Source organism: Athene cunicularia (assembly GCF_003259725.1).
Source record: "Athene cunicularia isolate RWA chromosome 1 unlocalized genomic scaffold, athCun1 chr1_part2, whole genome shotgun sequence".
Lineage (NCBI taxonomy): Eukaryota > Metazoa > Chordata > Aves > Strigiformes > Strigidae > Athene > Athene cunicularia.
In genome coordinates this window covers 46,123,742-46,151,669 of record NW_020799092.1, presented here as the reverse complement: position 1 = coordinate 46,151,669, position 27,928 = coordinate 46,123,742, and the positions used below count along the sequence as shown (strand labels likewise).

Below are 27,928 nucleotides of genomic sequence, written 5' to 3'. Positions count from 1 at the left end.
ATGATCGTAGTTTCCCCTCTAGAAGAAGTGGGCAAACCAATTAGGAGTAGGAAACAAAGAGTATAGCAATAGAGATGGATGAACAAGCCCTTTTAGGGCTAAACCCAAATGCTGATGCAGACTTCAGACAGAGAGTATGTAATTAATTTCTTATCTCACTAATAATTTGGGATGCTGTTTCATTGTAGAAGTCTCATGTTTTCTTGGGTAAGACGTAGGGGGTTTGGGGTTTTTTTTGGTTAACCAATACATAGGGTTAGTGGTGGCAAGTACAAAATAGTCATGTCACAAGCTTGTAAGCTGAAGGTCATGGGTCAGCAGTTCTGTGAAATTATACTTAACATGCATAGAATTTATTTTTCTGGGCTCTGACTTCTTCAGTCCTTTCAATTCTTTATACTTGTTGTTGAGCTCCCTACACAGGTTCCCTTAGAATGAAGAGCAGCCACTGAAAACAGTGAGTTGCTTGCAATTGACCTTTTAATTCTTAGATGTGTTTTTATTTGCACGGATTACATACCTGTAGTGTTTTTTAATGAAATGTGTGTTTTTAACTAGTGAAGCTTGTGTTAGCATAAAGTAGCTTAAGAAAGTAACTGTGGTATGTGGATAACAGTTACTTCATAAGGTAGATGCTCCTATGAACAGGCATTACAATTTATATAACTTCTGCATGAGTAAATATTTCTTCTTACTGATTGATTATTGATTATCAAGTTGATTCAACTGTCTACAAGATTACTTCCATTAAAATCTGTCAGAAATGAGGAAACCTTGGGTTTGTGTTCATAAAAAAAATCCTGGAATGTGTAATACAGTGAAAAATGTAGTTTGATGCAGCCTAGTATTGTTCAGCAGCCTGTTAAGTATGTTGGTTCTGCATATTTGTCCTTTTTGCAAGGATGGATATAGCTAGTATTTAAAGTTCTGTTAATAGAATATCACTATAAAATTTGAAGCTTATAGATTTATTGACCTTTTAACTATGCACTCTGCCTGATTTTATAGTAAAAGATGACTTAACCTTTTCATTAATCATGTAAGATATTTGATACTCCCTTTGCATGTTACAATTTCTAGTAACACTGTTCAGTATAAGAAAATTTCCAGTACTCTTTACAGGAAATGAATTATTGTTTTAAGAACTTATTTCAACTCATTTAATACTTGGAGAAATTACTTTGGTGAATGGAAGCAATTATAAACTAATGAAGAAACAAAAACCCCAACCCTTTAAATACATGTATTCATAGAATTGAGATAATGTTGTCAATCTAATCTCTGTTTCAGAAGTTACTGTTCTGGTTTTTCTAACAGACCACACTAAATCTTAAAGCAATTAGATCAAGTTAACTGTTTTCAAAAGCTATTTAGAAATTCTGATAAGCAACCTGATAGCTAAAATTTGGTAGAAATTTTCTCCAGTCTCTATAATAGATTCATAAACTGATGAGTGGTCATTGTTTGAATGTTTCTCAAGCTTGGTGTCAAGTACAGCCAAAATGGTGCAACAAAAATAGTGAGTTGTTTTCAGTGAAAAATCTAAATTAGTTTCTCTTTAGAATTTGTGGAAGGAATTTTAACTTGGATGTGAACTTCCACCTAGATGGAAAGGCCCTGAGCAACTTCCTCTAGTCAACCCTGTCTTCAGAGATCACTTCTGACTTAAACATTTCTGATTCTATGACTAATATTCGAGTAACAAAAATCTTTGTATTGAATGTAAAGTGGAAATTAGTAACTATGATACTAGCATTTGAAGAAACATTCTTGTGTTGTGGTAATTAGGGAGCCATATAAATACTTGCATGTATCCAAATACTGTTTCTTTTTTGTGAAGAGCAGCTGTTTAAATGTGAGTCTTAAGTGTGAATGAGGTGTGGTTTGTTCTTTTTTTAAATGAGACTTACTTGAATGTTTGCAGGCACTAGCCTACTTTGAACAGCTGAAGATATCTCAGGATGCTTGGCAAGTCTGTGCAGAAGCATTAGCTCAGAGTATATATAGGTAAGGTATATAAGAATCATTGCTTTTTTCATTAGTAATATGTTTGGTTCTGGCTTTAGCTCTACAGCATAATAGGCAAACTGTAAATTGCTAAAGTTAATATGGTCTTCATGCTATTTTTTAGTATCATAGTTGATCTGTGGCTTCTGTATACCTTTCAAGAAAGAGCAATGTATAAATAAAACTGCATATTAATTTAGTAGCCTAAAGATTGTTGCTTTATGAAATCCAGGGAAAAAGAATGAGTTCTAGTGCTATCTTTTGGGGAGTAGTGCTGAAAACTTCCCATTGTGAGACTAGAGGCTTTATGTGCTGTAATATCAGTAGTTCCTTGCCCCTATTCTATGGAGTAGGCCACCCCATTCTTCAGGATGCATAGTGTGTGTAGTCACCACCGTTTTGCACAAAGTTGTGTATTTATGTCTCAAATAATTGGTTGTTGCTGTATAACAGAATAATTCAGGTTGGAAGGAAACTGAGGGATGTGTATCTCCTGAATAACAGCAGTGAGTTACAGTGAATGCTTTTTTGTAAATGATTTATCAAAGCTTCTGACTCCAGAGTATGCAGTAATTAACAGAAATTTGAAAACCAGCATTTTATAATCTTTGCCACAATACATTGTTTTACTTTTTATGTAATAAGATAAACTTGTGTAGATTATATAGCATGTGCAATGTCCCTATACCTCAATTTGTGTTTAGCTTTAAGACACAATGTACAACTTGCACTTAGTGTACTAATAGACCCCAAATATATTACTGAAGTCTGACAGATTTTTATAAAGGCAGGATATGATAAGTATTGTAGTTTTGTATGTTCAGTACTGAAATCAAAGCATAAAAACTTGGTGGATGTAGAAAAAAAGATTTTAATATGAAAACATAAATATTAGTTTAACAGTTGCTCATTTTTATCAAATTAACTGCTCAAGTATTTGTCACTTTTGCTTTGAAGTAATATCACTACCATTGTTCTCTGGTGTACAGTAATTCTTCATTTGCCAAAGGGAAGACCTGGTTGCAATATTTGAGGAATATTTTTTCTTAACAGAACTTTATTTTCTGTTCTAGTGATGATCACATCAAGTTCTTTTGCTTTCAAGTTCTGGAACATCAAATTAAGTTCAAGTGAGTAATCTTTCTTGACACCAGCCATATCGGTCCATTTAATTTTCCCTTTTTGTTCTGCTTGCAAAGAAATGAAAATGGTATCTGTCCATCTCAGTGTGGTGTTTGAGGTGACTTTAATCTGGTCCAGAGGACTTTCTTATATTTCTTTGCCTTTTCCTGGGAGAGGAGTGGTTGGGTTTTGAGCAGCATGCTCTATGTAACTAGTCTGATACCTGTCAGTGGCCCAACACAGACCCAGTTACCAAGGATTTCTTGAAACTTACTTAGCCATTCCTTTCTGAAGACTCAATCCATACTCTGTGTTCTCACTGATTCTTCCAGAAAAGTGTCCTGCAAGCAGCAGCCTTGCTCAGTAGAGAGTCCTGGACTTCAGACAAAGCCCTATTCATTCAATAACCATGGCAGAGATGTTAAGAGAAAGTAGTCTTTTCATTGAGTGCTGCTTTCACAGAATCATAATTTTAGGAAAAAATACTTTGAAATAATGTTAAGTTTCATTGTCTGGAACTGTATTTTTTCACACTTCATGCTCCTTTGGTCTAGACTTGAACATCATTGGCAGAGGTGTCTGCCTTTGGAATATCATCGTGACTGGTTGCAATACACTGAACATGTGGGTCAGGCTTTACATAGAAATAAGATGTATTTTGTGACTGATTTTGTTATGTATCAGAGCAAAACTGAAAGACATCTTTTTGTGATTTTATTTACCTGATTTTATCTCATTGTCCATCTTCTTCTACTTGTTTCACTCCTGTCATCTGCTTCCTGCAGTATGTTTTCCCTTGTTTTCCTGCTTCTTGTTTTCTTTGAGCATTTTCAGAGGGGTTGCTTTTTTCTTCTTAATGAATAGCTGCTTGTGACAGGAGCACTGGAGACCCATTCAGCAGTCACTCTCATTAAGGACTGTACCAAACCTATAGCTAGCTCTGTTGCAAGGAGAGTGTTCTTGCCTTAGCTAGTCCTGGGAAAGAACGTGTGGGTAGTTTTTGAGGTAGGCTGGGTATAATGTCATATTTTGCCAAGATTATATGCATGATGTAAAGCAGAATTACTTGTTTGCTTTTTTATTTTGACATATGTCTGATAATAAAGGTATTGTAGGTCAGATTAGTGAAGGGCTTCCTTATGCTCACTGTTGACAGTCGTCAGTGTATAGTAAACAAGTTGAGCATATACAGGTGTGTCTTCTCCCTGTGGCTTATGGTCAAATGTGTTATTTTTATCAGGGTTGTAAGTCCTGTCTCTGGTAGGAGCAGCCTTCCTGCAAAATGTCAAGCTCCTACTCCAGTATAGGAGACAGTAGTGCCTCAAAATGTAATCCATTAATATGAGCAAAATGTTTTTCCTTATTTTTATGTGTTTGATTCAGAATTCTGATATGCAAATAGCTTTGCAAATTCCTTTTCTAGGAACCTTTCATGTACATTAATGTGCAGTATTATATGCAATATTAAGAGTTTTTGCCTGACTGACTGTCACACCGTGAAGCAGTTGTGTTTTGACCTCTGTGCTTTGTTTCAGATACTCTGAACTTACTGAAGTTCAGCAGCAGCTAATTAGGGAAACACTCATAACATGGCTGCAAGCACAGGTATGTATGTCCCTTCACAGCAGTCTTACATAGCAGTATGGGCTAGATGTTTAATCTGTCATTTGAGTTTAAAGATGGATTCCTGAAGAGACACAGTGTCTGATGGTTAAAAGCTTTTAACATGCTAATCTTTATTAGAAATTCTTTAAATCAGATGTTGTGAAGAAGGCTGTGCTTGAACTTACTACTAAATATAAAACATATCAGATAATGACTGTGGTTTAATCAGTTGTGTGTGAAATGAGGAGTATTAAAGGTTTCCTTTTTGAGAGAAAATATCCAGGTTCCTGATGTTCCTGATGTCTGGAGGAGGAGCAGTAACTCTGGTTTTAAGACCCTAGCTCCTGTCTACTTAGAATACTAACAGGTGTTCATGAATGAATAACATTACTCCTCTCAATACTATGGCAAAGTAGTGGCTACTCTTTCTTGTGGAATTAGTTTCTGTAGCTGAACATGTAGTTGGACCCATGCAGCTTGCAATCAGAAGCAGAACCATCAGGAGGGCTGATACAATTCTTTGCCTATAGCTCTCATTATTTATTTGTTATTCCACTTCTGCACTGGAAACTAGCTTAGTTGCTTTGTTTGTAGAAAACTTAATAGTAGGAAATGGAAAATAATACAACTTGAAAAAGAACAGGTCATTGTGAAATGGATTAAATTGCTTTTAATTTCTCTTTGTGGCAAGCTGTTCCATTTAGAAGGAGCTTAGAGAAAAGGGGGAGGAAAGGGAGAGTGGAAGATTACTAGTGACAGATTTTTAATTTATTTTTTTTTCTTCCCTCGATGAGCTTAGATTTAGAAGCTTTCTTTACTATTCTTAAAGCTAGCATCTAATGTAGGCAGAAGCTAGCTACAAGAGTAACTTGTTTTCTAGAGGTTCTTGTTTAGTCCTTTCACCAATTAGCTTTTAGTCTTTGAATAGTGCACTTAATATCTTAGTACAGAATGAAAAGCTTATGACTGTATGACCCAGAGAGAATGTTCTCCCTGTTTCATTAAAGTTTAGATAAATTTTCTTCAAATCTGTGGGAAGATAAGGCTTTTTATTGATCTCAGCTGAGAAGAGAGGTAGTACATTAATCACTATGCAGAGATCAACAAACATATACAATTCTCTAATTTAGTAAGAATATACAAATAAAATATCTTGTTTCTACCAGATGCTGAATCCCCAGCCTGAGAAGACTTTTATTCGCAACAAAGCAGCACAAGTCTTTGCGTTGCTTTTTGTTACTGAATATCTCACAAAGTGGCCCAAGTTTTTTTTTGATATTCTATCAGTAGTTGACCTTAATCCACGAGGTGTGGATATGTACCTCAGAATCCTGATGGCTGTTGATGCTGAGCTGGTAGACCGGGATGTTGTTCATACATCAGAGGCAAGTTACTATTTTGCATTAACATTTGTTTTACATTTCCAAAAAGTTCTTTTTAATTAGAGCAGAAGATGCTCTAATGTTGTTTTTTTCCTATGGCAACTCTGTTTTAGAGACATTAGGTCATTTAGATTCAAAAGCCATATGTTGTTTGATGCTTTTTATGATTTCATGCTTTTCAGTTAATATATTTTTTGCTCGAAGAGCTAGAAAACATAAACTAATGGACTGAATGAGCCAATATTAATGTTACTGACACATTTTAAAATGTTGATTTCTTCTAATGCCTGTTTGAAGGAGTCCTAACATCAGAAATTCATTTAATAATCCAGAGAGCTTTTCCCCTTTGTCTGCCTTTCTTCAGCATTTGGGCATTGTGGTAGAAAAGAGTGAAAACTAGAGTAGTTTGATTTTTTTTTTTTTCTTGAAAGAAAAAAAAAAAGTGCTCTCTTTGGGTTTCTGATTTAAGTTATCTTGCTAGGACAAGTGGTGTCTGGTAGTGGATACAAAAATACTACTAATTTGACAAGATGCTAATCTCTTGACAAGACTGATTTATCCTTTTTCTTTATTAATAGGAGGCTCGTAGGAACACCTTATTAAAAGATACTATGAGGGAACAGTGCATTCCAAGTTTGGTGGAATCATGGTACCAAATCCTACAAAACTATCAGTATAATAACTCAGAGTTGACATGCCAGTGCCTTGAAGTAGTTGGAGCTTATGTGTCCTGGATAGATTTGAGCCTGATAGCCAATGAAAGGTAAGGGGTTTTTGATGGGATATGTTGGCCGAAATAATCTTGTTAGCATGCTGAGTGTATTTCTACGAAACAGAATTAAAACTCATATTTGAAAAAGGACTTTCATTATATACAAATCTTTGAAGTTTTGGCGTTTTAGTAGAGTGATTGACTTTGCAAGCCAAGCTGATATAATGGCCAAAATAGACACCACACAGTTTGCTGGGTGTTCCTTAAAATGTATACAATGCTGGGTTTAGTCAGCACAATAGACTTCAAAACTGTTTTATTAAAACAATTATAAATATGCACACAATATAAAGCTTTTCTATATGATACTACTTTTATTTTTTTTCTCTGAAGGTTTATAAATATGCTGCTAGGTCACATGTCTGTGGAAGTTCTCCGGGAAGAAGCCTGTGATTGTTTGTTTGAAATTGTAAATAAGGGAATGGACCCAATTGATAAAACAAAATTGGTTGAATCTTTATGTCAAGTATTGCAGTCTGCTGGCCTCTTCAGTATCGATCAGGTTTGTATATTGACTTTTTACAATACGAGTGAGTTGTCAGTTTCCAACAGTTTGTAGATAAACAAACGAACAGAAAACTGTAAAACCCACAGATTAGGGAAAATTAGTCATGCTTCTGCATCAAAACTAAATGCTTCTTTTAGTTTTCTCACACTTAATTTAACAGCTTGTTATTAATATTCTTATTTAAAACACACTGCATTTTGTTTGTCCTTAGCATTTTTTCATTTTAGAAGCAAAGTATTACGTAACTCCTCTGTTCCTCTCCTAAAGCACGTTGTGCTTACTGTTAGTGCCGCTTCTGTGTTTTGTTGCCTTGAATCTTTTTTTTCTGCATGATTCTGTAATAGGTATTGTAGCCAAGGTAGAGGTTTTTAGGGTGAGACATTAGGTCAGCTGTGCATAAACACAGCAATGAAGTAGGGGTAAGAGCTTTCTTAAGGGCACACATGCTGTTCTGCATGTCTGCACAATCAGACACGAGGCATGAAATTCTTATAAACTGGAAAAATATACCTGCTAACCACACATTCCCAGGCAGTTGCAGTGTTTAAGGAACAGCTGTTGTTAGCTGCCATAGAAGAAGAGGAACCAGTCCTTATGAAGCTGTGGTCCTTGGACTACAAGGCAGTTATCTCTTTATTTTGAAGCCTTTGTCAAATTTGTATTCTTACTAAAATGCAGAATATGTGCATTCATCAGTTCAGGAGGTGTTCCTCTAAAAATCTTACCTCAGTCTTTCTGAGGAAGGCTTGTTGTTGTTCTGCTTATGTACAGTTATGACAGGGAGCAGAGCATCTGTTTGGGGTGACTGGTCTAGGGGTATTTCTCAATTCTGATTCACATATTTCTGCAGAAGGAAGCCATTAAGTATTTAACTCACTCTTACAGGCAGTACTGAAAGTTACTTGTTATCGGTATTTCTGAAGTGAGCTACAGCTGTTATTTCTTTGAAGTTTTTCCGTAGAAGATTTTTCTCTTATACGGCCCCAAATTTATGGTGGGTATGTGCTGGTGCTTTTATTTTGAACCTCCTTCTTGCTGTAAAGTAAAAAGAGAAACTCATCTGAAGAGATGAAGCAAGCTACTGTTGTATAATGGAGGACAGCCAAATCTGACACTGCTTTGATTTTTCTCTCTCCCTTCCCCAGGGAAAACGAACCAGGCAATTGTACTTTCCATCTAGGAGACAAGTGTTGGTTTTACTGCTTCTACATACTAGACATGGGTAGTACGGCCTGTAAATTCATGCCATTTAAACATGAGTTCTGCTAGTATTATTAATCAAATGTCTTCTCTTTCAGGAAGATGATGTGGATTTTCTGGCCAGATTTTCGAAGCTGGTCAATGGGATGGGGCAAGCATTAATAGCTAGTTGGACTAAACTCATAAAAAATGGTGATATGAAGAGTGCTCAAGACACTCTGCAAGCTATTGAAGCAAAAGTGGCCCTAATGTTGCAACTGCTAATTCACGAAGATGATGACATCTCATCTAATATCATTGGCTTTTGTTATGACTACCTTCACATCTTGAAACAAGTAAATGTCTGGCTTCAGTTTAATATTACTTTTCACATACTTCATTTGATTTTTGTGGGAATATATGAATCTCATACTTTGTGAAAGCTGACTTGCAAAATAGGTTTTTGGAGGAGTTAGTGTCAGTATCTTTAATGGCTGTGGTCATGCTATTTCTATAGTATTATTTAGAAATCTGAAGGAATTGGGTTAAACCTTGTGTTAAGTGAAAAGAAGGCTTGTAGATCGTATGGCTGTTAAAAGCAAACCTGTCTTTTCCTATTAGATAGTAATAAAGGAGTTACACAAAAAATAACACTTGAAATTTATTTTGCAGCTTTCTGCGCTTTCAGACCAACAAAAGGCTAATGTAGAGGTAAGTATTTTCTTTTTACTAGAGATTCTTTTTTTTTTTTCAGGAACACATTGGGTCAGAATCTTTCATTTTGCTGAAATAAATCATGTTTTATTTATATGCCATAATGTGTATGTGACAGTAATTAAAAGGGAACACTTAAAAGCTAAGGACAGCATGTTCCATCTTCTGTTAAGTAACTACAGCTGTTTCTTTAAATAGTAAGCCTATATTGAATTGTGTATGAAGATGAAAGCTATTTTAGAGCTGATCTTCCCAGGCAACCCTTAGGCATATGTTGGTAAGCTCCTGTATAGTCTGTAATGTTGATACAATGTTCTTAAATAAAGATAGAGTTTTTTTACTGAGGCTTTGTATTTTTATTAAAACCTGCCCTAATTCCAAAGGATTGGAAGTAGTATGGGAAGGGTTGTCATAAAATTCAACCCTTGATAGTATCATATAGTGAACTTATGAAAGAAGCTGCAATTCAAATGTAATAGTTGTACTTATAAAGAGCAGTTGTATATTAAGCATTGCATTAAACTATATATTAAGCTTAATTTAAACTTTAGTGCTTGAGTTTATACATAAGTTTAAGTTTGTATATAAAGTATTAAGTTTAAGTAAGCTTTATGTCCAGTTTTGGAGGTAGTGAACTTGCTTGGTTTTTTTCAGTGCAGTCCTTTTAGAAATTGTTTTCCCTATTGACTCTTCTGTACCAATGTAGATGTACTGGTTTAGATGTTGAACTGGTTAGGTTGATGCAGGTATTTTGTAAGTTCATACAGCTGACAGCTGTGATTCCTTTTACTTTACAAAGAATACTGAATTCTGTACCTGTTCTAACATGAAAAGTTGGAATTTGGATAACTGTGGTCTAGATTATCTTAATCTCATTTTGTCTAATGTCTGTTTAAACTGGATGAGGTAACACAATAAGAGAAGTTTGATAACACCACCGAATCTTTTCATTTGTTACTGTGTGTCTTTTGTTCTTATAACTGGATCAAACCAAATTGCTACTGCAGTGCACCTGAAATTTAAATGTGTTACTGTCCCAAAATCTGTTTTTTTGTTAAACTTGTTTTCATCTTGAAGAACTTCATGTTAGAATTATTTCTCAATTTTACTGTGCATTTCTTGAGGATTTGTGTTAAACTGAAAATCATTTATACCAATTGTTCTTTTTTCATCCAAAACCTAATAAGAAATTATTTGGAAATAGACTGAATCTTACTGTTGTCTGTCTTAAGCTTTAAATTGTGTTCTTAGCAGCATTCCTTTTAAAGTTTTGCCCTGAAGAAATTCCCACTTTAAACTTGTTCATTATTTGAACAGGAAAAGAGAGGACCTTTTTTGTTGTGCCTTTGATGTCCCAGAGCTTTTTCTCATCAACAGGATCACATTTTAAATTCTTAAAATGCCAGGTGTTTCTAAGCATTTCTGGCTACAAGCATATCACATTAATGTTTTGCAATTATTTTAATAATATCACTTTTTACAGAGAAGCAGAGACTTCTCACAGATGATGCTGACACTTGGTGTCCCTAGAAGGCCTGATTGCATTCTTGCTATTTGACCATTTTCTTCCTCAAAATACTACAAGTGTCTGTTTCTGCAAGTTCACCAAGATTTTCACCTCAATAACCTAAGTTTCATTGGTCCATTTTAGTGTTAAAAGAACTTCAGGTTTTGCACTTAAAACGAAAAGTACATAATTGATTCATCAAAAGTTTTGGGTTTTTTTAATTTACCTTGTCTCCTTGTTGGGTTTTTTTTTTTTTGTGAAATTTATGGCTATCCTCATTTAGAACCTGAAGTACTAGGAGAGAATTACAAAATGCTATTCAAGTTCTTGGCTGAGATCAGTGTTTTCATTTGCTATAGTTATAATAAAAGCTGTTGCCTACTGAATTTAACCAATGTGAAAAAAGACGCAAGTTTGTTTTTTCACCTGGTAGTAGGTGTGGGGATGAGGTGTTCTGTAAATGCTGATCAAATACCGGTTACAATTCTACCGAGTCTTCTTCAATACTCAGTCAACCTGTTCCTTGTAATATGTATACAGATAGGTCCTGCCCAGTTACTTGTTGCTACTTAATATTCTTCTGGACTTCTGATACTTTATTGTTGTCATAGATATAAAAATGGTCTCCCTCTGATTCAATTTTAGTTATTCAGAATAGCTTTCTGTCCATCTGGAATATTTTAGATTTAATACACATTTTTGTAGGTTCCCAAAAAAACCCTTAAACTAAAGTGAGAATTAAAATATAGTAGATTTTTAAACATTTGTTGTAGCTAACTCTGTGCATCAGTCCAATTTCTGTTCATCCTGGAAAGCATAAATGGAATTGAGTACTCCATGTATTTTAAACATTAAATCAGAGTTCTAAAAACCTTAACTAGTAAATGCTTAGTAAGATCAAAGTGATATGTTTAGAGTTTGAGACTTTCAGCAGAGATGTGGTCAAGTCTATATTGCTGTTTTAGGACTTACCAAGGCAAAATTGCACGTCATTGCTGCTGCTGAAAAGGGAACGTTTTGCTTTTCTTGCTCTTGTTTGCTACTCCTGGCTCTTATTTTTGGATTATTTGGTGAATTAATTCAACTTGTTAACTTGTTCCCACCCCCCCAAAAGACCTTTCAAGGATGCTGAGCTATTAGAGAAGTTAATTTTATGGCTAAGCTGACCTGCCCCTTTAAAATAGCATCTTGGACAAACTGTTTAGCTTCCTCAGCCTAATTCAGTCGTCTTAATTGTTGTTTTCAGTGTGAACCAAGTAGCACAGATTACAAGCAGGAAGCAAAGCCAGATAATATTATCATAGACTGAGAGCTCCAAGTCATCTATGCTGTGTATCTAGAATGTTATCTGTGTGTTGTTTGGGTATAAGCCATTTGTTTTAATTTGGACTGTTACTTCTGCTAAACCTCTGAAAATAATAATTCAAATGGGATTTAAAATATTTGTAAACATTTAACACTTGCTTTAATATTTCCTATACTGTAGGATTTTAACTGTTACTTCTTATCACTTGTTTGCTTCTGTGCTTACAGTTCTGTTTTTATCTTAGGCAATCATGTTGGCTGTTATGAAAAAGTTGACATATGATGAAGAATATAATTTTGAAAATGAGGTATTGTGTTATGAACAAATACAACTTAAATTGCACATATTAAAACTTATGCTTTTAAAATCCATATTTTTCATAGACTAAGGATTTGAAGGTAGGAAGCAAAGGTCTGTAGGCTGAATTTTTTTCCTATGTGGAAAGCTTTTTTTAACCTCCGGGCATATCTGCATAGGAAAAACAATGTAGTAAAGGGGGATATCCAAAACAGTTCATTTAACAGAATATTTCTGGCTGCATTTGTGCTTAACTCTTCTTAGGCAAATACAGCTGTGCTGTTAGCTAAACATAGCTGTTAGGCTGGCTTGTTCATGTGGGTTTGCATGTTTCTGCACATTGCTTCTGTCTTGCAAAAAGATTTGAGAAACATTGTGTCATGAAACTCTGAGATGCTGCTTGACCTACTTCAGATGGTCAAATCTCTTTCAGCCATCAATAATGATTGAATATGTTGGACAGATTTACTTTTGCTGCAGGCTGTTCGGAGAGCTATAGTCTTAAAAAAGTTAACTTAAACTGAATGCAGTCCATCATAAATGTTTCTGTCAGATTAATTTTAAAGCTAAGCTAGATGCTGAGAAAGAACATCTTTGAGGAGTGAGTCAACTGTTAAGAACTGGGTCAATAAGGCTTTGCCAAGAGCATATTCTTTCTTGTACTTTTGGCTAGTTTTCAGTTTGGAAAGCCTTTTTAATATGTTTCTGGACTGAATGCAGTGGATCTCATCATATTACAACCAGCCAAAAAAAGGAGCCTGCTGTTATGTTGCAAGAGCATAGGGTGAGCATTACTGAATTTTCTGAGCATTGTGTACTGTTCTTGTATGTACATGTTTTTTGTTTTAGGTGTAATGGTCTAAAATGGTTGTGGATTAATTTAAAAATTAAAATACAGACATCCCTGATGTGTGAATGTTTTGCAGGGTGAAGATGAAGCCATGTTTGTGGAGTACAGAAAACAGTTGAAACTGTTGCTGGACAGACTTGCTCAGGTCTCGCCAGAGTTACTGTTGGCATCTGTCCGCAGAGTTTTTAACACTACACTTCAGTAAGTTAGGTTTTTTAACTTGTTTACATGATGCCTTTAGCTTTTTTGCCTTGTAACTGTCAGAGTTTGTAATGAACATAAGTGTGATGTAGCAAGGCAAAGCCAATTGATAGAATGAGCTCATTACAACTTCATGATACATATGATACTGTAGAATCTTTTACTCAGCTGCTTAGAAAGAAAAAGCTGTTTTCTTGTTACCTTAAATGGCAGCTATTTTTCCTCAAGGAAATGCTTATGAGATATGGCAAATAATTTTATATATTACTGCTATCATAAAACCAAGGTTGGATAGGGAAAAGAAACAAAAGTGATTTTTTATTTTTTATTTTTTTTTACCAAAAGAGTAGAACAAATCCTGGAAACTATGAATGTAAATAAACAAACGTTACTAGTTATCTGACTAGGATGGCAGTTGTGTGTAGACAAATAGGAATCCGGTATTGGTGGTGGTTTCCTTGTACCCGCTCTTTAGCGAGCCCTCTTTTTGAGTGAAGCTGAGTGACTTGTCCACATGTCATAATAGGTGGTTTTGAGAAATCTGTAGCTTTCGAGTTGAAACCGGTAAAAGAGAAAATTGGTAGCCCTCTGATGGAGAGGCACTGTACATGTGGATAAAGTCTTCCAGAAACATCCTGAAATACTGCCTAGGCCTTATAGTGTTTTACTTAGTTTAAATCTGCTCTTTTATGTTGTGCATCTGAAGAAGGCTCAAAAGAAAATACTAATATGTAGAACTGTTATTATTCCATAAGCTACTACAGACTAACATGACCTTATTCTTTCTCTAGGAATTGGCAGACGACGCGATTTATGGAAGTAGAAGTAGCAATAAGACTGCTGTATATGTTGGCTGAGGCTCTTCCTGTATCTCATGGTGCTCACTTCTCTGGTGATGTTACAAAAGCTACAGCTTTACAAGACATGATGAGAACGGTAAGCATGTGTGTTGTGGAAGCAATTTAAAAATGCTAATGAAGACTGGAACACTTCAGATGACATGCTGGTAATTAAGATGAGCCACTTACACTGTCATTTGGTGTTATAAACACCTAAAGTACTAACTTGCTAATCCTTTTATTTGTAGCTGGTGACTTCTGGTGTTAGTGCCTATCAACATACATCAGTGACCCTGGAATTCTTTGAAACAGTGGTTAGATATGAAAAATTTTTTGCTGTTGAACCTCAGCACATTCCAACTGTTCTAGTAAGTTTCATCTCATTTACATTTCAACTAGATAAGTTCTTTAGACTTAGGAAATTTCTTATCTGAAGATCACTGAAGAAGCTAGGTTTCTTAAATTGCTGGTTGTTTAGCTTTTCTCCTCCTTGTTTAGGGATTCTAAGACTGAGATACTTTCTCGATTGCAGATGGCATTTTTAGATCACCGTGGTCTTCGCCATACAAGTCCCAAAGTACGAAGTCGAACAGCTTACCTCTTTTCCCGATTTGTCAAGTCTCTTAAGTGAGTAAAGCTGTTACAAATGTATCCAAAATGCACTGAATTTACCATACCTGGCCCTTCTGTACATCACAGTTGTCTCTGAAACAGGCTGGGCTTCAAATGGACCGCGATGAAGTAATGCAGCAAAACAGTGCTCTAGCAGGGTTGTCCTATTGTGTAATACTAAGGTAGCAGTGGAAACATTTGTCACAGAACAAACTGGAATACACATACGCTTAGCCTATTTTGATTAGATGCTAAAACTCGATCAACGGTGTAAACATCTGTCCCGCTTTTCCTCAGTGAGCAGAGCTGAGATTGAGTGGATCTGGAGACTCCCAAAAGTAACTCTTCCCGGTCCCTGACCAAATTCTGAATATTTACAGAATTTATACTGATAAAGTTTATTCAGTGTATTAGACCTTCAAACAGTCCTGTCCTGTTGGTCTTATTTCACAGGCATGTATTTAATGTAGAGGCAGGAGAAGCTGCAAGATGGTTCTGATTTCAGAAGGATCCTATTTTTCAACTGTTAATGAACGTGTTTCACTCAGATTGGTGAGGCTATTTATGTATGATTTTAAAAAATGAGGGAAAGAAATGTTTATTTCCCACTATGCAATGTATCTATTTGGCCTACCACAAGCACCGTATCCATAAGCCAGACTTCTACAACAGTGCTTTGCTATTTAAAGGGGAGTTCTCTATTGAGAAGGTAGTTTACTGTCTAGCTTTACACCTTAAAAAAACAGGAAACCTGTAAAAATGCACACACTTCTAAATAGTGTTATGTACTTGTGTTTTACTTCAGTAAGCAAATGAATCCCTTTATTGAAGATGTTCTTAATAGAATACAAGACCTGCTGGAACTTTCTCCTCCTGTGAGTATTTATAGCAGGTTTTTGTAATAAATAAGCCTTGTACTTACTCATCAGTATGCCTGAGTACTTACTAAATTGTAGCACACAAACATTTAAGCACAAATAATTGTCCTGCTTTTTTGGTGTGAGATCACTTGAGTGCTTACGTTTGTACCTAATTTTACATTTGTACCTAATTTTAATAATCTGTGTGTGTTTCTGGGAGTATAGGCTAGAGATGGGTATATAAAGAATGCTATCTTCCTAAATAGTATAAAAATAATTGTTCCAACTATGTTTTTACTTGTAATTGATGCTTCTGCTTAAGTAGCAAGAGAGTAAAACTGTTGGAAATGTACCATAGGGATTACTTAGATGGGATTAAAGAAGGAGTAGTATCTTTAAACTTTGAGAAGACAACTTTGATAAAGGGCATTTACTGAATTATGCCTGTTATCTTCCATTTTAGGAAAATGGTTACCAGGCTCTTTTAAGCAGTGATGATCAACTTTTCATTTATGAAACAGCTGGAGTATTAATAGTTAACAGTGAATACTCTGCAGAAAGAAAACAAGTTCTAATGAGGAATTTGTTGACTCCACTGATGGAGAAGTTCAAAGTACTGTTAGAAAAACTGATGATGGCACAAGATGAGGACAGACAGATGGCACTGGCTGACTGCCTCAATCATGCTGTTGGGTTTGCTAGGTAGGTACAGCACAGTGACTCTGTGTGTGTTTCTGGTTTGAGTAAAAGGGAAATGTAAAGGATTTATTGGGAGAGTGGGTGAGTTTCTACCTGTGCTTTATTGACCTAGAAAATCATTAGTGGTTGTAGAATTTCTTACAGTATCCCAGAAAATTATTTAAGTTCCCTTAGAAAAGGCTGCTGTGGATGTAGATATGGAGAATATTGAGCAAGCTTATAATGAACCAGGATCTATGCCCTTCCTCAAAGAACTGTTTGGAACTATTCTAATCATATGTTGTTTGTAAATTAAATTTAATTCTCAAAAAACTGCCAAAGTGTATCTACTTCATATCAAATAATTCTTTTCATTACTTCCAGTGTTTGGCTCCCATTTCATGAAATGTTCTAGTTTGTTGCATGGGTTTTAAAGCATATGCTGTTCTCGGTGTTATTGCTGCTTCATTGTAGTGGAATGTGAGCTTATATAAAACTTGGTGTATTGCTTTTACAGCCGAACCAGCAAGGCTTTCAGCAATAAGCAAACTGTAAAACAATGTGGCTGCTCAGAGGTTTATCTGGACTGCTTACAAACATTTTTGCCAGCTCTCAGTTGTCCATTACAAAAGGAAGTCCTGAGAAGCGGTGTCCGCACTTTCCTTCACCGCATGATTATTTGCCTGGAGGAAGAAGTTCTTCCATTCATTCCTTCTGCCTCTGAACACATGCTTAAAGATTGTGAAGCAAAAGATCTTCAAGAATTCATTCCTCTTATAAATCAAATAACAGCTAAGTTTAAGGTATGATAATGGGTAAGCTTTTCAGGATCAAAGTGTTGCTGATATCTCTTCTTTTCTGGTTCCAGAAAAATAGCTTTGTCTCAGAACCTTGGAAACATAGTCTTCAACCACCTGTCATACATTGCTGGACTCAGGGATTAAAGAGTGTTTTTCTTTGATTAGTCTTAAGAATTTTGTGCTATTTCTAAATTTTTGGGTTTTACATTTCAAAATAAAATACTCCTTGGAGCACAACGTTATTTTTTTTATTGATACAATTAACTTTATGCCCCCCATTAGAGTGTTAAGCTAATATTACAAACTATACAAGCTCCAGAGGGAATTTTCTCATTTCTTTTAATGAGATTTCCAGGAGATACAGGAATATCAGATGTGCATATAGGGAGGAATATTGATTTACAAGATGTCAATGCAGTGGCATTGCATTAAAAATGTATGCTGAGGCTTAATGCATTGTTACACAAAATCAGCTGAGAAATACACAGAGGTTTTGAAATGGAGGCATGAGATATGTATTAAGTGGGAGCAGGACTGTCAACTCATTATCTATCAGAGGTTCTTGAAGTGTAGCCTTTGAGAGCTTCCTAGTTCCAAACAATTCAAATGCATACTCAATGAAATATATGAAGTTACAAGTTCATTCGGTGGAGCTGCCACAAGAATACTGCACTGTTGTGAATGGGATGGAAAATTCATTGCTGTATGAGAAGGTTAAGAAGCCCTTTAAATAGTCTTAAATATGTCTCTCAGCAGAATGCAAAATTAAAATTACCAAGTGCATTTTGTGAGTAGTACAACAGAGCCATAATATACCTGTGTGAATCTAGCGTGTGGACATCTGTTTGGAGTATCCCATGAGCAGAGAAGGAATTTTGAAAAATTAAGTATTTCAGAGATTAGGGAGGAAACTCTTACTACTCTAGTCCTTTTTGCAAGTTGGGTAGCAGTAGATAATTAAAGATAGTCTGTGTAAGGTCCCCCATCCTAAAAAAAAAAAGTTGTCACAGGAGCAAGACTGGACAAATACCATGTTCATGTGTAATGTTAACCTTTGTATGATATTTTACTTATTTTCTTATGTATGGTATTTTCTTATTACAGTATGTTAAAATAAAGATCCTAGTTTCACTTGAATACTTTTAAGGTACAGTAAAGAGAAGATTAAAGATAAAACCTTGCTTAAGCAGGTTTTATTTTTTAATTTAAAAAATGAACATTGAGTTGCATCTTTATGGGACTTGAGGATGTGGCTGAATTGCACACACCTTCAGTTTTTCAGTTCATAAGTGTTCAACTAATTTAATGCCCTTACATATATTTCTCATTGTTAGTAGGACAAATAACGAATTTGTTCTGTAATGCCAGTAGTATTTCAGCTCAGGATAACTCTTCTTTAAGCAGTCTTTAAAGACAAGTACTTCAAAAGATGACCTGCTGCCAGTTTTAACGTCTTGGAGATGCATTTTTTGTAACCAGAGTGACTTTACAGTAGCTCTCCTTGATATTTCATGGAATTTGAAATAGTGTCTGTCTGAACAGAAGGATGAGAAATCCTGAAAAAAATATTCTGTTTCTACTCAGAATGAGACTAGATAGGACTGGATATTTTTTGCACAAAAGGTGTGAAGTAGGTGGCAGGTAAGTCAAGATGCAGTAATGGTCATGGTGACCCTGATGTGATTAACTTTGTTGTATATAGTTGGTACATGAAAATACTAACTTTAAAGGTGAATCAAAGCTGTGAATTGTAACAAGTCCTTAAGTTTTAACTTCAAAATGTTTAATTTCTGTAATTGTTTTAGTTGATACCCTCTTCCAATCTCCACAGACACAGGTTTCACCTTTTCTGCAACAGATGTTTATGCCACTACTTCATGCTATTTTTGAGGTGTTGCTCCTTCCAGCAGAAGAAAATGACCAGTCTGCTGCTTTAGAAAAACAAATGTTACGGAGGAGTTACTTTGCTTTTCTACAGACAGTAACTGGCAGTGGAATGAGTGAAGTCATAGCTAATCAAGGCAAGTAGTTCAGTTTCTCAAAGGATACTACTATGGTTATCTTAAGTTTTCTCTGCTAAAATCATTGGCCTAGTTCCTTATAGGATCATCATAAGTCAAGCGCTTATTACCTATGTTAAGGTAGAATGGACTAATATAAATACAGTACTCAACTTACCTGTTGTGCAAGAATTTGTCTGTGAAGTTCAGCTATAATAGGCATATTCTTCCCATTGATCTTCTCAGCTTAAATGTAATCACTATGTCTGTAAGGACAAGAATGGTGTATCATAATACATCCTCATGCATCATTGTATTTGATGGGTGAATCTGAGATAATACAATGTATAGCAGTGTATAGCAATGCTCAAACTGTTGGGCAAGACCACTTACAGCTGCCAGTATTCATTGTGGCCTTCATTTTCTGAAGGACACATCAGTAATATCTGTTTCTTTTTATTACTATTACTTGATCTTGGTATCTATAGTAGAAGGCACTATGGAAGTCGTATACGTAGTTAAACCAGGTTTTCCTTAGCCTTAGGGGCCAAATACAAATCAGTGCATTTTATAGCAGGAACTTGAAGTCAAATGTCCAGTTACTTGATTCTTTAAGTAATTCTCTCAGTTTGTATTCCATCAAAATGGCTAGGGACTTGAGAAGCTTTTAAGTGACTCATCTGATAGGTGGAATTCCTTCCCCATCATAAAATGAAGGTTATCCCTGTGGAAAAGGGTGGCATTAAGTAGCGAGAGCTTTCTTGTGATGGGCTGAGTTTTAAAGGAATCAAACAATAAACAGATGCAACCCAAATTTTAAGTGTGATAAAATACCTTCCCATATATTGGAAGATAAGTAAACTATTTTAGCGCTGCTGAGTTTTAATTAACTCTAGCAGGGTTGGGTAGAGAGGAGAAAACTGGTATTTGTAGGTGGGTCAAAGTACCCGCCTCACCTTTGTGTGTATTAAAGGCCAGAAGAGCAATTAAAATCTCAAAATTAAACAAACAAAAACCAAGAATTATAACCTAAATAAGAGTTGTCTTGCATCGTAGGGGAAACTTCCCAAAAATATTTGTGCAAAAAAGAGCTATTTTGAAGGTGAAGCATATCTTCCAGGTCAGTATTTATATAAAGTAGTGTAAGAGTACAGAAACATTTTAGGCTGCAAGTTGAAATAAGCTCATTTTAATGTGTTTAAGGTGCAGAGAATGTGGAACGTGTGTTGTTCACTGTCATTCAAGGAGCCGTGGATTATCCAGATCCTATTGCACAGAAGACTTGTTTTATTATTCTTTCTAAGTTGGTGGAGCTTTGGGGTAAGAATGTCTTTCCATAATTCCTTTGCAGCTGCTACTAACCATGAAGCAATAATAGAACATGGAATTTTGTTACTCTTTTCAGGAGGTAAAGATGGACCAGTAGGTTTTGCAGACTTCGTCTACAAGCACATTGTTCCTGCATGTTTCTTAGCACCTTTGAAGCAAACATTTGACTTGGCAGATGCCCAGACAGTACTGGTGTGTATTACAGACTTTTTTTTTTTTTTTGCCTTTGTTCCTGTGGGGCAGATTCAAGCTAAGAAACCTACAGTAGCCATGTATTATAAAAGATCATTGTCTCACAAATAAAATCCTTTGTGTTTTTTATTGAAATACCTGGATGATTAATTACTGAATATTGTGGTACTGTATTCTGCAGTTCACCTATGCTCAAAATCAAGCTAGGAGAACTGCAGATCTGAATATTTAACATTGACCTACATTACTTATTAACTAATGTTTAGTGAAAGTGAACATGTGCAGGTGGCTGTTCTTCAGTTCATTTTGGGTTCAGTTGTGGCAAATTCTTCTGGTTAAAGTGGAACAAAAATTGGAAGGTTGAAGCTCTGTTAGCACTGTGTGAGGGGAAGATGAGGGAATAATGGCATGAACTAGCCCCTGTTTTGGGCCTCATTAGGTTCTTTGGCTTTAAATACTTAACCAGTAGACTAATTGAACAGTCTAATGTTATGTATTACATTGCAGGCTTTATCAGAATGTGCAGTGACGTTAAAAACAATTCATCTCAAAAGGGTAAGCTTCATAAAACTTTACAGGGAATAACTCTTGCAGGTTTCTTTCTAGTGCTTTTATCACTTTCTAAAAATTAGATAGTTACTAGGGTGAATTACTACTTTACCCTTATATAAAGTAATAGGATGATCATAATGCTGTATAGGGATACAGGATCCAGTAGTTCTACCTCTTGATAAATTACTGCAAAATATTGACTCTTAAAGAGAAAAATCTGCTTGCTTGATTGTTACTGTATTTAGCTGATCAATTGCCATTCTTTCACTTTTCAGTGTAGTACTTAAACTGACATAAAAGAGCAATTAGTCCTATTGCAGAATACTTCTGTGAAAGCTAAAGGTATCTTTTGATGTGTAGGAGACCAGACTGAAAAACAGTTATGGCAATAAAAGAATTTTGCATTGTCTAATGACTAAAACATGCAGCCTATTTCCATTTTTAAGAGGAAACAAAACGGTTTCTATGTTCGTGTTACTGTTTACACCCTTTAACTTGCTGGCTAACTTTTCTGTCAAATGCAAGCAAAAGCCACAACTAAGCAAAAATTGTAAGAAGTCATAAACTGGCAGAGAAGAGATTGTGTTTTAACTGAGAGCTTCTGAGTTTGTTCCTTTTTCCCCAAAAGCAGTAGAGATCTGTAGGAAATCAAGCTTTGATAAATAACTTCCTATTGCAAATACTGTTTCTTTTAACACTACTGATACAAATACAGGAAAAAAAAATCTCTTCCCCTCATGTTAACTGTATACCATGTTATAGTTCTGGGGTAACTTAAGTGTTAATCAATAAAGTTGATTCACTTTCTCCTGGTAGATGTATCTGGTCATGTTTGTATACTGCCAGTGTACAGTAGTCCCTCTTGTAATGAGTGTTATCTGATAAATGCAGATAAAGAAAACAAGCTAATGTGTTAACCAAAACAGACCTGTCTGTTCCTCTCAAAGGTTTGGAAGTGCCATTTTATTAGTGTTTAGTCTACTGCAAATTACATAGTCAAAGTTACAAGAAGAGAAACACTATGTTCAGGGATACTTGGCTACTAAAATTTGCAATGGGAGTAGTATGGCAAATACTAATTGCCATATTTTTATTTCTTCTTTTTCTTTCATATATCAGTGAAATTAGGGCCACCTTCTTACTTAAGTGACTTTTATAGTTGACATGTCACAAACTGACTGGCTGTATTGTAATTTGTACTTTAGTACAATTTTCAGTGCATTCCTCTGCTCTGTAACAAAAGATACTACACTGCAGTAGAGTCCTTAATGCCAGTGTTGAGAAATCTTTTTCTTTGCTGACAGCTGAGAATAGCATGAACATCTGGTATTTGATATGCATAACTTCTCTGTGCAATAGTCATGTAGACCACCTGTTTTCATACTCTTCTATACCATATAGTATAGAGCTATGACTTCCCATTTGTATGAAAATACATTTCAACAAATTGTGTACTGCTTTCCTTTAGGGCCCTGAGTGCATTCAGTATCTTCAGCAAGAGTATTTGCCTTCTTTACAAGTAGCTCCTGAGATAATTCAGGTAGGAATTCCTAAAAGAACATTTGGAAAACTTTTAGCCATCATAAATGTTAAATGGGAACAAAATTAATGCTGACAAAGTTAAGCTCCTACCACCCCTCAGTAAAACTTATTCTGATATTGCATATTGGAATAGGATTAATTTAGCATAAGGAGCAAGAGTACTTGCAAAAAAAAAGTCCAGTGCATGTGACTGTCGAAGCCATCTTCCTACTTTAAATCATATTTTAACTTGAAGAAAAAGGACAGAGTGAAAATTCAAAAGTAAGATGAAGAATGTTTAATGTACAGGAAGTGTGATGATAAAGGCTGTATTCAACACTACAGAAATGTAAGCCACAGAACTGGTTCTACTGTCAAAAATGATGTACAACATTGCATGAGGTTTTTGTGTGCTTGCATTGGAGTGGTGTAAGAGGGTTTTCAAAAATGAAACTTTACACCTGACCGCTGTCTTAATATTAAGCATTGCTAGCCATATGGTAAATATTGCCATGATGAAATTCTTAGATGAACACTGACAACTTTAATTGCAACCAATTTGGATACTATAGTAATCAGGTTTGCTGCACTGGGAGACAATTATACTCATTATAAGACTTAAACTGCAGAACTTTTATGTGGTGTTAAATATATTTAAGAATCAATTATTACTTTTTGCTGGTGCCCCAGTGTTTTCTGATCTAAGATTATAAGTCTTTCAAATGAGGCATGTTATGCTGTAATCTAGAGTCACTTGGTGTACACATAACACTTCATAAGTATAAATGTTCCTCTGAAATACTCAAAGCCACCAAAAGTTACTGGAAAAGTTAAAGGTTTAGAACCTCCTTGATCACAGTCCTTGTAGATAGTCCTGTTTCTCTTTATTCAGCTAAAAGTGAATGTGATAGCCTGTATTTGAAAGTAAGATGTTTTTTTCAGCCCAGAATGGACCTGCTTGTCATAGCCTACTACATTTTTTTATCCATAACATGCTTTTCATTGGTTGCACATTAGGGAAAACACAAACAAGTATCAGTGGCTTTACATACAAGGTATTCGTTGTGCTCCTAACATATCTCAGATTGTCTTGTTGCTTCATTTAGTATTTCTCAATTCTCTTACAGGAATTCTGTCAAGCACTTCAGCAGCCTGATGCTAAAGTTTTTAAAAATTACTTAAAGGTAAAGATTTTTTTTTTTTTCCTTTACATGGCTTTTAGTTTCATTTGAATTTTGTCACATAATTCAGTTGTGGTAGTGACTTGTAGTAAAATTGAAATATTGAATTATTTAATAGCTTTTAGCTATAGGGAATTTCCAAGTAGTAAAAGCAGTTCTCTGGAAAGTAGGAACCAACCGCAACAAACCTACATCTGTAGAATTGTTACTTCTCCTCAGCAGCTTGCCATCTCCTCAATGGCTTGATATTCCTGTAGATTATGCTTAGTAGTTGCAATAGGAAAAAAAAGTGATGCTATAATGGTAGAGAATGTGTCAGAATACTTAATTTTTGAGGGTGTGAGTGTAATCAAATAGCACACAGAATCACAGAATCATCTAGGTTGGAAGAGACCTTGAAGATCACCTAGTCCAACTATTAACCTAACACAGTTCCCAGCTACACCATATCCCTCAGCGCTATGTCAACCCGACTCTTAAACACCTCCAGGGATGGGGACTCCACCACTGCCCTGGGCAGCCCATTCTAATGTCTAACAACCCCTTCTGGAAAGAAATGCTTCCTAATATCCAGTCTAAACCTTCTCTGGTGCAACTTGAGGCCATTCCCTCTTGTCCTATTGCTTGTTACTTGGTTAAAGAAGCTCATCCCCACCCAGCTCTCTGCAGCCTCCTTTCAGGTAGCTGTAGAGGGTGATGACGTCTCCCCTCAAGCTCCTCCAGACTAAACACCTCCAGTTCCCTCAGCTGCTCCCCGTATGACCTGTGCTCCAGACTCTTCACCAGCTTTGTTGCCCTTCTCTGGACATGCTTGAGTTGTTCAATGTCCTTTTTGTAGTGAGGGGCCCAAAACTGAGCACAAGTCACATCCTTGAACCTAGTGTGTTAACCAGTATGTTAAACAAGAAAATGAGCTCTGTGGAACTGATAACTCGTATGCTTCAACCACTGCATGTCTTAGATTTTCTTTGTCTTACAATGGTGTCTTTAATAAATTTTTAACAGGTATTCTTCCAGAGAGCGAAGCCCTGAGGAAAGTACTGGAATCTCATGTACCTGTTTCCATAATCCAGAACTCTGGTTGTTAATTTATAAAAACGCTAACTCTTGTGCCATTCAAACTGGTTTTGTTTTTAAGGAATGTTGCTTTGTGCTCACATCAGTACATACTTTAGCCTTTCGCAAAAAAAGAGAAATGCAAATCCCCATCTGTGTCTCAAACATTGAAGGTATATGACAACATAAAAAATGATCTGTATACCTACAGAACCTTTTATTATGTATAGGATGATTTAAGCTTATGCTGTAACACATACAGCAATGAAATGACACTTATTTTTGAAATTAAATGTAAAAATCCCTTCAGACCATGGCAATGGTTATTAAAATGTGTACATTTTTGATACTGAGTAAAATGTTTTCATAAGACATAATATTCATTTGTTCATGTATGCTGACATGAAAATAAAACAATCAAAGTCATTCTTGTAGATAGTCATTTCATTTAATTTGTCTTAAGAAAATATATATATACCTCCTCTAAAACAGATTGGTTTAATAAATGATTTCATTTAAAAGCAACATTTGGCTCTCTCTTTTTTTATAAAAAAATAAAATTTTATCCAGTGAAATGTTAAGTCTCTTAGAATAATTTTGCTTGAATCTTTAGAAGCTACAGCGTTCTTTAACCTTTTGGCTGTTACATTTGAGTAGAACCCAGCAATTTTTCTGATGCTTAAATAATAAATTGTATTGCAGTCTTGCATGTGGAAGATGCTAGCGGAAAGAAAGAGTTGCATTCACTCCAATATTTCAGTAGGATCAATAGTCTATACAGACATTTTAGTAGAGTGTTGCTACTTCTGTCGCGAAATGTATTGGTTGTCTGGTTTGTTTCCTTGCTCTTTTTTTTTTTTTTAATTCTATGACATTACATTTTTGCCTTCTGAAGTAAAAGTAGTGCTGCTTTTAGTGTTGTGTAAAAGTAGGAAAAAAGCCTACACTTACTAATCCTGTTAGTATGACTCTGCCATTTGTCTATCAGAGCATGGCTGTTATTACCAAATTACACCCTCAGGAGAAAAGTCTTTAAACTGGCCACTGCCAAAGACACTGCCCTCCTTCCTCGTCCCTCCCATTCTACTGTAGTTTCCTGTGCTAAATTTGTGTTCATCTAATCCTGTAATGATCTATTCAGGAAGTGGAAGTGGCAGAAACTTCCCCTTCAAAGCACATTGCTGGCTATGGTAGTGCTGAGTAAGAATGGATATAAAGCAGAGTGCACAGAGTGTAGGAGTGAGCTGTGCATGGCAGCCATCAGCCTGGATTGTATCGTTAACTTTGTACCCTGCCTTTCCCTCCCTGGCTGAAAGAGAAGTATCCTGTAGGATCAATGGTTAGGTAGTCTGGGTCTTTAGAGAAACTAATTTAGTTCAGCCTGAAGAACTGAAAAAGGATTGTTCGCTTATCTATACTTTGACCCTGTTGAATCAGCATAGTATACTGTCAGGGATTATGTGAAGTGTGAGCTGTAAAACAGGATCTGAGGGTTGGTTTCTGTATCTTTATCTAAACATGTAAACACTGATTCTGGCTACTAGCACGTTATTTTTTCTGCAGTTTCCTTCAGCAGTGCAGAGGCAGCAGCTTTGCAGCTGTTGTATTGCAGTTGGGTTATGTGGGTATCCAGTGCCTAGTAACTATCTTTGCAAAGAATCAAGGTTTAGAAAGGCAATTGATTGATGAGTTCCTACATCCTTACTTTGAAGAGATGGGATTTCTGTTTTGTGCCTTTTTTTTAAAAAATCTGGACTGGAAAAGTATGCTTCTCTCTAAAGAGAAATCTGGTGGTGCAACATGTATTCAGAGTGTGAACCAGACTCTGGGCAGTATTTAGATGCTTTGAACTTATTATAAAAGCTACTACTTGTGGGGTAGAACAGGAGGAAAAAGATAGAGATAGATGAGAACACTCCACTGAGATTAGGTTGACATTCACGTTTTCCTTCAGACAATGGATGATCTGATTTAAAGGCTGCACCAAACACAAGCACCTGCAGCGCTCTCCTATGACTTGCTGTCTGCTGTGAACCTACATTGGTCAAAATGCCCATCTAGACTGAAAATAAATAAAACATTATCTTACGTAAACCAGCTAATTCTGTGCACAGTTTCTTCCTTTCTTTAAGTAGCAAACACAGCTGCAAGTCTTTTAACTGAAGATACAAAGCATCCTTTGCAGAGAGATAATATATTTTATTTACAAGCTGGTGTAATTACTGAAGACAGACAAGCTTTCAGACCTGCAAGCACCTTTCTGAGTGTGAAGTAGAGGCAATGAATTTCATGCAAACTGAGGTCAGGGACAATTTTTCTCAGGTAATGGCTTATCGATGCAGGCAAGATTATTTTAGCAAGTAGTTGCTGTCCGAAAGGCAATCTGCCCTTTTCCCCTCTTGTCAGAATTGGCACTTGTTTGATTCCGTAACAAGACAATTTATGATGGAAAGCTAATTCTGCAAAATAACTATTCGAATTTTTCAAAAACTTCAAAACTTAAAAAATCAACTCAAAGCAATTTAGAAAGTTTCACAGTCTTCCAGCTGGAACTCTCTCACTGTGGGGTGAGGCAAGTGCTGCTGCAGATTCAAGGAAAGCAGCTGTAGTGTGTGGGTAGGGGTGGAGGAGGCAGCAAGCCCCTTTCAGCAGCAGCCGGTCATGGGGCCCATTTAGTTGTAGCATCACTATGTAGCCACACTACATTGAAGTCACTGAACTTTAATCGTGGTGTTCTAGTAAGTTAAGCCAACATAAAACCAAAGAAAGAGTGAAGGAAAACAGCAAACAGGTTTTAACTGATGAAGCACACTGAAACTGTTGCGAAGGACCAGCACAAGTGAAAGAATGTATGTGAC

The 27,928-nt window shown here is 35.9% G+C and overlaps 1 protein-coding gene and 1 long non-coding RNA gene across 2 annotated transcripts; one reads left to right on the top strand and one right to left on the bottom strand.

Annotated features, from left to right (window-relative positions):
• Positions 1 to 25,504, top strand: XPOT (exportin for tRNA). The gene is made up of 24 exons (XM_026867746.1): positions 1 to 134; positions 1,925 to 2,007; positions 3,081 to 3,137; positions 4,665 to 4,734; positions 5,901 to 6,119; positions 6,695 to 6,879; positions 7,222 to 7,390; positions 8,695 to 8,931; positions 9,248 to 9,286; positions 12,347 to 12,409; positions 13,326 to 13,450; positions 14,242 to 14,386; positions 14,538 to 14,657; positions 14,822 to 14,916; positions 15,707 to 15,776; positions 16,225 to 16,463; positions 16,957 to 17,242; positions 19,071 to 19,260; positions 20,443 to 20,559; positions 20,645 to 20,760; positions 21,268 to 21,315; positions 22,781 to 22,852; positions 23,961 to 24,017; positions 25,020 to 25,504. Exons 1-24 carry the CDS (start codon positions 75 to 77, stop codon positions 25,044 to 25,046), a joined length of 2,889 nt encoding a protein of 962 aa, XP_026723547.1. The 5' UTR covers positions 1 to 74; the 3' UTR covers positions 25,047 to 25,504.
• On the bottom strand, positions 17,385 to 19,508 carry LOC113491087. Its single transcript, XR_003400348.1, has 2 exons — positions 19,418 to 19,508; positions 17,385 to 18,226 (listed from the first exon to the last, which is right to left on the bottom strand). It is a non-coding gene; the product is annotated as an uncharacterized LOC113491087 (long non-coding RNA).
• Positions 25,505 to 27,928: the final 2,424 nt, after the last annotated feature.